Source organism: Calonectris borealis, chromosome 18 (genome assembly GCF_964195595.1).
Source record: "Calonectris borealis chromosome 18, bCalBor7.hap1.2, whole genome shotgun sequence".
NCBI lineage: Eukaryota > Metazoa > Chordata > Aves > Procellariiformes > Procellariidae > Calonectris > Calonectris borealis.
Genome location: NC_134329.1, coordinates 17,149,191 through 17,159,115, shown reverse-complemented (window position 1 = coordinate 17,159,115; position 9,925 = coordinate 17,149,191). Strand labels below are relative to the sequence as shown.

At 42.0% G+C, this 9,925-nt stretch overlaps 1 protein-coding gene across 1 annotated transcript in view; it reads left to right on the top strand.

Moving 5' to 3' along the window:
* The first annotated feature begins 466 nt into the window (after positions 1-466).
* The window catches only part of LOC142090368 (transmembrane protein 132B-like), a 106,396-nt gene continuing 96,937 nt past the window's right edge, over positions 467-9,925 (top strand). Inside the window, exon 1 of the mRNA XM_075168150.1 lies at positions 467-1,342. Coding sequence (XP_075024251.1) covers positions 486-1,342 — 857 coding nt within the window. The 5' untranslated portion in view covers positions 467-485. The remainder of the gene's footprint in view (positions 1,343-9,925) is intronic.

Here is a 9,925-nt window from a genome sequence, read left to right as displayed (position 1 = left end):
CATTGCATTGTGTGTTAGACTAAAGAAAATGGTCTGGTTTACTGCCTACTAATATTCAATATGCCAGTTTCTCACTTACATTGAAACACAGATGAGAAAAAGTTGTAAGTTTTATCTGGCAATAAAAGAACAAAAACCAACCAGTAAGAAGTTCTGGAACTTAGATTGGGATCTGGCTAATCGATCTCCTCCTTGTTTTGTCTGATACTTGATTAAAGGCTTTCAAGTAGATATTAGATTGGGGAAGGTGGAAAGGGAGCTGTACAGCTGATGCAATGGGATGTTTCCAGTGCATGAGCTTTGAGCCAACAGTGTTATTCCATGGTACCTGTGTCAGATTGTTTTGTAATTGTGGCTAACAGTATTCATCTCTGGTAATACATTGCTTTTGAGAAAAACTGAGGGGCATGATAAGCAAACATTAGAGTTGTCTTTCTGTTTCCTTTTATCTTTGGCCTGCAGTGGTGGAGAGCCGAGGAGGGATCATGGACAGCATACAGAGATTTTCAAACCTGCCAACGTATCTCCCCGCGAGCTATCACATCTGCAATGCTGATGTTTTCTTCTTCCTCAAAGAAGCCAACCAGGATATCATGCGTAACTCCAGTTTGCAGTCTAGGGTGGATTCATTCTTTATATACAAAGCCAAACTGCCACCTGTCCTAAATGCCACGTATGGACCCTTTTCTGTTGAACAGGCTGTTCCCTTGGACCTCATGCTGACTTCTGCATCTTTTGGTTTCACAAATAAGTTCACTTTTAATTGGAAATTAAAATCTCACATAATCGACAGCTCGATCTATTCCAACAAACCTAAAATACAAACTTTGTTCTATATTGCGGGGAAGGACTGGGATGACTATAATTCTGCAGAGAGGTTGCCTTGCGTGAAGATGTTTGCTTTCCTGGAGTCTAGAGAAGTTGTGGCCAGCTGTCGATTGACAGGTCATCTAGGATTATGTGTTGCGGAGCTGGAATTATCTTCTAGCTGGTTCAGCTCCCCTCCACCCCTGGTTTCAGAGGAAACAGCCTCCCTGGAAGGGATTACTGTGGAGCTCTTCTATAACATTTATACAGAAGATGGGGAGTGTTCTCCAGAGGATGAAAAATGGGAAAACAATATCCATGCAGGTCAAGATAATGAACACAAGGCTTTGCCAGCTATGGAGAGGATTGGTAGCATCATTGTTTACCCAAATCAAGACAAATTAAAACAGTCTTCACTGAGGCTAGATGAGAATGTCGTTATCCGCTTACCACTCAACCCGGTCAGAGAAGGTGACGTTGTGACCTTTCATATTTCCCTGGCTGATGACTCTCTAGCAGACCAGTTTGTATTAAGGTAAGAGAATTTTTGAAGTGCTGTATGCTAAACAGTCTACAAATAGGGACAAATTGATGTCAGGTGTAATTTCTTTGGTTACATTCAGTGTTTTCCTGAGAGAACTTAAGCATTTCCCCTCCAACTGAGGAGAACTATAAATAGTCTTGAATTATGTGTGTGGATGACACTTTTTGGAACATGGGAATTGATTTTAAAGTATGAGCTATAAATGTTTGTATGATTATTTTTTCTTTTAATTCTATTTGCTTCTCATCATAATTCTGCCTCTTAAATTATGCCTCTGTAAGTCAGCCAGGGTAACTGCTGCGATCCATTTTGCTACACCATTTGCAGGAGAGTTTTCTATTTCTTTGTTGAAGCTTCCTTTCTTATAAATTTTCTTACCATCTTTCCAAAGTTCATGGGATACATCTTGTGCAGGTCATATGTGGTGAGGAACTATTTTGTTGCATTGTACAGAGGGTAGCTGAGAGGCAAGAAAATGAGTGGTTCAGCTTGCGTAGGAAGTCTTTGGCAGAGCCAGGATTTGGATCCAAACTTTGCAAGTCGTCTTCGGTTTTTCTGTGAGACAGCCCATCCTGCTTCCTCAAGCTTTTGTCTGCTTGTTGCATGGCCCATTTTTGTTTTAAGTTTTGAGACTTTCTGGTGACCTTTACTTGTGAATCTGCCTGTAATAGGAGAATTCGGGCATTTCTAACCACCCCGAGGGTTAGTGCTGCATATTTGTTATGTCCTTAACTGTCAGACTCTGGGTTCAGAGCTGCATAGAGACCAAATGCAGAGAGAAATGTGAGCCAGACTGCGGGAATAAAAGGGCCAAAAGGTAATTGGAAAGTGTCATATGCTGTGAGAATGGGAGACGCTTGGGAAAGGAGGAGTTGCAGCTTGTGCTAACAAACCTCAAAACAGATTCGTGCCTTACTTCTAACTTTTTGATCCGAGAACGATGGGAGCAGAACATGACAGAAGTGCACTTTGGGGACAGATGTTGAGAAAACAGACAGCAAAACTTATGCAGCACTTTCAAATCATTCAACTTTTGTGAAGTAGCACATGCATATTAATAAACTTACGGATTGCGGCATGAATCAGGACAAGTGGTTCATAGCACAGTGCACAGGCAGAGGGAAAGAAATGGTCCGCAATATCCCAAGCACTTCCATCTACTCAGGGTGGGGGGAAATATGTGAGAAATATCATAAGGTTTAACCAGACTTTAAAAGGTTTGGGTCAGGAAGCGTCTTCCTGTAAACCCAACCTATTCTTGCCTTTACCTGGGTTTACTGGTTTTTCTTCGTTAAATGTAGTTTTGGCCAGCAGCCACTGTCAGTAGATGGACCAACCTCATGGAGCAGTCAGGTTTCGGCAGTTGTGCATTGATCCTTAGTGCTATAGCAGAGAGATTATGGAATTTGCCTAAGGCTCTGCAAGGATTTAACATCAGCTCTTAATTCTCAGTTTTTTGTTTTCTTTGCCACACCATAGATAAAATTCCCTTGGTATTAGAGACAACCTAAGATGAGGATGTTTTCTTTCCATTGGAATTTCTAAAATAACATTTACCTTGTAACAAACGGTGCAAGGGTAGAGGTTTGATATTTCTGCTGGCCAGGAAAGCACCAAAAACTTCTTGCAGAGAGAGTTTTGAAATGCTGTCTTTCAAAAGCAAAATAGTTTTTGGAAGCACTGAGCACAGTAACTAACCTGGGGTTTCAAGGAAGTAGAAACCGAGGGAGTTGAGAGCCTCCAAAGTGAGGAGCCCCAGGATGAGCCTCAAAAGCCTGGCTACCGCCAAGACCCTTGTCTTCTCCCGCAGGCCCCCATGACTTGCATGTCTCCAGCCCACAGGCAGGAGTCACTTTGCTCTGCTCTCCTGGCACGTGGAGTGTGCATCTCGGTGCTCCCAAGCTGCTGGGAAGGCAGTCATGTTTCCATGGGGATTTCCTTCTTTGAAAATTGTGTGGAATCAGTTCATCTCCAGGAGATGTTTCTGTTGCAAAAAATCAGCATGTTTTACGTGCCCAGAAATATTTCCTTGGAAAATTCACTATCTGCTCTATGTAGTCTAGCCTGTCTGGTCTTTTATTTGCTTGCATTGTGCTTTTCATCAGAGTAACTGAAAGTATTTTTATTTAACCTTCAGTTGAATGCTGAAAGTAAGAGGCAAAATGCAATTCTGCTGATGGTTCACCCGTCCTTCAGGATGGAGAGAGCACCAGCAACTGTTGCTATGATTATTTTGAATGACATATGTGGAGCCCAAGGAGAGATTATTCAGCTGAAGTTTACACTGTAGGCAGGGAATTACGTCGAGGGAAATACAACCACTATAGCGCCTGCATCTAATTTATGCAGTTTCCCTCACAGGCTTTCCCTGTTTTTCAGCTCAATGCTAATGTCCATAAAAACCCAGAAGGTTTTTATATACATAGAATTTCTGTGTGTTATAGCCAGAAAAAAATACATTGAAGTGAATGTTTGCCTTGGGAAGTATATTTTTGCCTAATATAACTGATTGTTTTTAATGATATCTGTTACAAGTGTAGCGGGGTGAATTGCAGTCTGGCTCATATGAGACGATAGATCAAAATCAAGTCATTCTCAACACAGCGTTTGATGCCAACCTCGAGCTCTGACGGTATGCAAAAGAACAGATATGCTCAATTTTATGCACCTCTTTACTATTTCATGCTGTGTTATGTAGTATTTTATTTTATGTTGGATTTTGTTCTAGCAAAACTGACTTCAGCTCTCATACGAGAGCAGATTCTTCCTCGTTTTGGTAAAATTTGGGATTCTTAACCAGGCTCAGAAACTGTGAAAAGCAATTGGAAACTGTTTCTTGATTCAGCGATGTGCTGTGTTGAAAGATACTCACTTGTTAAACCCCCGTCCTTCCAGTAATGACACTTACAGAGCGATGCTGCAGGTTATATGTGAAGCTCCAGCTATCGCTTCCAGTCCAAACTGGTTTTGCTCTGCTTAAGCTTGGTTGTTTGTTTTCATTCAATAACTAGAATTTAAGATTGAGTTGGAGCTCTAGTTGTGCTGTGGTCCGGGGGATTTTCTTTTCATGCTGCAATCCAGCCAGAGCGGCTTGGTGTAATTGAAGGATCCAGATATGTCAAGGGGCAGAATTTGGAGGCTAAGCGTGCATTTAGTGCTTTTGCTGTGCCTGACAGTCATATTGCTCACTTTGTTGCCAGATGATCTATACATGTGTGCAATGAAATTCTTATGACACTGGAGATTAATTTGTGGCCTTGCCGGTTTGGTCTGTACTGTAAAATTTACCATCTGTGAACATAAATTTTGCCCATTATGTTAGGTGGGTTGCCACTAAACATAGTTGAACCATAAAGATAGGTGAAATGGGCTATGTTGCCATGATTAAACTTTTTTATGCGTTACCTAGTTTAAAAAAAAAAAAGGAGAAATGAAGCACAGCTTTGAGATTCCAGCAGGACTAATACGTGCATCAGTGTCACAAATTTTCAGGCACTTTTTGTCTTCTGATGCACAGGCTTATCTCTGTTACCTTCTTTACTGATAAACTTAAACGAAACATAGTTAATGAGGGAAGATGGACTAAAGAAGGGGTAACACCAGCTTTTGTACTATTTACTAAACAGAAGTCGTCTCCTGATATACATGGAGGAGTTGTAAAAGAGACAGGAGAAGACAACTCTTGCTTAACTGGAAAGTCGGCAATCTCATCCAATAGCACTGGGAATGGCTTGCATTTCTCTTGTGGTGTATGTTATTATTTAACTCCATCTTGAGACTCAAAGGGTGTATTTAAAAGAAAAATGGGAGTCATTTTGTACAGCAGGAAAACATGTAATGGAATAAATGGATAATTGCCCCTTGGTTATAGGAAAGAAACCAGGACACTCTCTTTATAAAAAAATGGCAGAATTTTGTCCCGTTTTCCAAGTCTCCCCATTTAAACTGTCAGCGAGGATGTGCTGGTAATGAAGGCTAATAGCAATTTGTCGAGTCACAGACAAAAAGTGGGTTTGTTGGCATTCATTACATGTCCCTAACACGAACGACCCATCCTTCTTTTATGCCCAATCGGAATAGAAACAGAGATTGGAGATATTCCAGGAATAATAGTAAGGGGCTGAAACAAGGTAATGAATCCCATGCTAGAGAAATGAAAGCGGCTGCGGTCGGGATGCGGTCCTCTGTCTGGAGGGGAACGGCGGGACTGTGCAAAGAAACCTCGCTGTCGTTCGGTGCCTAGGCAACCTCAGGGAAAAAGATTATCCGCTTCTCTCTGCCATGCTCCACATATTGCAGGGCAAAGATTACTTTTTGATTTTTGGAGGAACCACTACAAGGTGTAGTACACACTGGTTGGCTTTTACTGATTATTCTCACTAGGAAAAATGATATTAAGGATTTATATTAATAAACATATATCCATATGGAGGAGGTTATGTCTCCTGCTAAGGAATAAAAATTGCACAGGCCATTAAAACTGACTTACAAAGCTTCTGTGTTAATAATGAAAGATCTGTAGAAGTCTGAGCAGTCGTCTAGAAGGCCAGAAAAAGATCATTAAGAGGATGTCTCCTGCCAATAGCTGCCAAGAGCAAACAAGGGAAAGAAAACAGAAGGTTTTAGATCTGAAAATGCAGAAAAAATGAGAGCATACAGACTGTGGAGAATGCAGCCTGGGTGCATGTGAGGAGGCGGCTCTGTGTGGCCTTCATCGCTTGTAACCAAGCTGGTATGAATGGGGAGGCAGGGCGGATTATTACTGGTGGGAGAAATAAATAATTAACTGAAGCATCATTTTAGGATGAAAATTCAGCAGAAGTGAAAGTGTTGAGAAAGGGAAAAATATACTCCTGAAATTAATCAGAAATGCTAGTTCAGATTTAGAAATAATTACAGAATTAAAGCATTACTGGTGACTTGGGTAAAAAACAAAGATTGGTTTTTACCCAAAGATTTTAATAAACCCAGAATGAATGTTTAAATTTGTTATTTCTTTCTTTTCTCTGAATGTACCTTGAACAAAATATAAAATATGAAATAGTAATATGTAATATTAATAAAAAAATATAAAGCACTGCAAAATCTGGAAATGCCAGAGATGTCTGTGCAACCTTAACTCAGTCTTCATGTATATACGCATTATATCATATTCCTCAAAGACAAATTCACACTATTTTTTTGCAGATCTCCTGCTTCATTCGATGAGTACATTGTCTTGCTCCCACTGTTCTCTTTTCTTTTTGTCACTGAATGGGAAAGGGAGTAACTTCCTTTCAGGACCCTCTTGCAAAGCCTGGGGGAGCTGTCACCAGAATTTTTTTTAGCTTGGATAAACCATTTCTATAAATTCTCTCTCAGAAAGGGTTGAACCATTCTTTCACTTTTCTTATTTTTGTTTGAGACAGGTATGTGGCTCAGAAAAAGTGGCTTCAGCTGATGAAAGCCTGGCATGATGGTATGGAGTTACAAAATTCAAAAGGAATGTTGTATGATGTAGTTAGACATGAATCTGTGTTGACTGAGGAGAAAAAGACATCCTCCCTGGGTATCTGCAGGCAGTGCATGGCTGCGCTGCGCCCACGTGCACGAGCCAGCCCACCCTGGAAGCAGTCTTACCACACTGCCAGGTTTTTTCTCCTTTTTACGTGCTGTAAGATAACCTTCTCTGCCCTAGGCACACTGGAGAGGGAGAAGAAAAGAAACCAATCCCTCATACAGTCTTAAAAACAGTTAAAAATGACAAAAAAAAAAGCTTTTTCCTAGAGCTCGAGCAGTCCTAAAAGCTTAAAAACCGATGGATATCCGACAGTGAATAAATGACCCAGTGAATCCTGAAAGACCCCGCAAGACTACAGTCAATAAAGCTTTTTAATGGAATTTTAGATAAAGGTCAACTATCTGCTACAATAATCAGCTGTCCGCGATCACTCTTCACAGGAATAAAACAGGCAGAGCAGCAGCCCCACGCGACAGCGAGAAGCTCTTGTTAGTTGTTGGATATTGGCTTTGAAGCACTTCCAGATGGGATTGCAGTGTTGTGGTGATAAAACGCTCTTTTTTTTATTGAGACGTTTTCTGACGGCGACTTCTCTTGCCCTGCAAAAGGGGTCCTGAACGTGCCGCTTTGTCCAGAAACACAGCTGCTCGTTACTGCGGCGTTTTTAAGGTGTTGTTGAGGTAAAGGAGGTTGAGACAGTGATGGGAGGCTGTGGTGCTGATCTTGGGTGACCGTGGCAAGTGTCCCCGCTGTCTTGCCCCTTCCCTCGCCCCCCCGCAGCCCTGGCTTAGGGATGCTCCCTTCTCCCATGGGAACGGGGAAATGTTCGTAAGAGTTGGAAGGGAGGGGTTGACCAAAATGCATAATTAGATTAATTAAAAATATTTAGCCTGCATGTGTATTTCACCACTGTTTTTCACTGAGAAGCTGAATAGTTTGACTGCTAGTTATTTTTAATTTTGACAGTTTGGGAATATGTCACGTGTATGGTGGGGGAACACTGAGTACAGCTGGAATGAAACAAGGACCCACTTTCCATTGGAAAAGGTGTTTGGTTTGCCTTTTTTGGTTTGCCTACTTTTTCTTCTATTCAAGTCCCGCCAGCAGCACAGCTATCTCATTCATCTGCCCATCTGCATCTATGAGCGCTAAGGGATGTGGCAATGTTATGTAAATTAATTTGCTGTATCTCGTATTTGGAACCATAAAGTGGAAAAAAAGAGAGTTAGTTATGTTGATTTTAAGTCAGTTGGTGTGTGAGCCGGCATCTCGTCTCTGCAGTACTGAACTACAAGTGAGTAAGCAGTGCTGTGTGTAACTGGTGGCAGTGCATCTTGTTTGACACATCAGATTGTTTTGCACGTGTGTGACAAATACGGTTTATAATAGGAGCCCCGACAACCTCTTGTCTGCCAGTGTGTTAGCAGACACTGCTATACGCTGAAAACAGAGATGATATGAAAAGCGTTTCCCGTGGATTTGGAAGGTGCCAGTACGCCATGTGACTTGACACAAACTCAGCCTTGTTGATGGTAATGGAAAGAGATTTTACATTTTTAAATGGTTCAGGTTCTACAAGCTTGTTCCTAGGCTGATCTCCGTCTCCGAAAGCTTTGACATGACAGTTCCTGCTCATTAACTCCAGGCAGCTCCTGCACAACTCAGTGCTTGCTTTGGGGCCGGGTGCGGATCTGTAGAGCACTGTCAGCAGATGTGGCACGGTTGCACCAAGAGCAAGGTACTAGCTGTGGTTAAAATGCTTGTGACGCAGAGCGTGCCTGGGAAGGAGAATTTTGGAGGAGACCTCTGTAAAAGGATGCCCTTGGTTTGTTGCATCTGCTCAGACTCCTTCTATGCAACGTGAAGGTGTGCTGGGTAGTATCCGTCTTGGATGAGGAGCTGCATCTAAGGGGCTGCCGAAGGTTCAGCCTCTCCAGTCTGCACAGGGCATTGCCAGCTCTTCTCCAAGTCTTTCTTTTGCTGGGGGCTATCCTGTCTGTAGTTATTGCCTTGCAGGAAGGGACAGATGATTTACCCCTGCTGTGATTGACATTGGTGCAGATATGAAATGGGAAGGGAAAGCCACTGAAGACAGATTAGGAGTTGAGTTTTGCCTGTGAGCATCTGGCTCTGAGTTCATTTACCTCTGTTAATGAATGCAAAACTGCCTTCAGGTGCAAAAGTGCTTAAATACACAATATCACAAAGGGTAATTTAAGGAAGACAGCTGCAAGATAAATATTTTCTTCATCCATTTCTTTTTGCACCTTGTACTCAGATTGGGAACACAGGTCAGAAAAGGTTCCTGTCTTTGAGTGATCATTTCAAGTTTGGGGACACGCTGTGGCTTTTTGCAAACTGTGTGTCCTAGTGAGCGAGTCCCTGGCGGGGAGCTTGCGGGGGGGTGTCTTTGTTTTGGACAATATGCTGAGTGGTCCCTGCTTTGTGCTGCCAGACAATGATGGCATTGATCAGCTTCTTGTACGGCTCTTCATTAGCTGGCAGCGCAGTAAATCACGGTCTTGTTTAAACAAGTCAGACACAACAGTGATTCGGTCGTTGATGCAGTTACTTCTAGTATGTAATGAATAGTATTAAAAGAAAAGTATAAAAATGTGTCTACTTTGAAATGTACTTTCTTCCCGAGATAAATGTTTTGGGCCGTGCGTTGCTGTCATTTTATCCTGCTAAAAAACAGATTACTATCCCATGAAGCTGATGAAGTATTGCTTTGAGTGAGCACATTGATCTCAATTTCTTCATATTCCTGCTGATGCAACAGAGTTGCTTTCGTCCTTGTGTTTACCTGTAAGTTTTTGCATGGTCTGATAGAAGAAGGCCAGGGTGATGGTTAGCAGACAGCTTTGTGGAGGGAGAACTTTCAGAAAGAGCAGGACAGAGAATACTTCAAGACAGTTGTCAATGCATCTTCTTGTTTTGGGTGCTCCTCCTGCCCCCCCATGCAATTTATGTCAATAAAGGACTCATAAGAAATGGTTTTGGACAAAGCAGAGCAGGGACCTGTGCTTTGTGTGAGGTATCTAACGCTTCAGATAGCTGCCACGTGTGCCTTG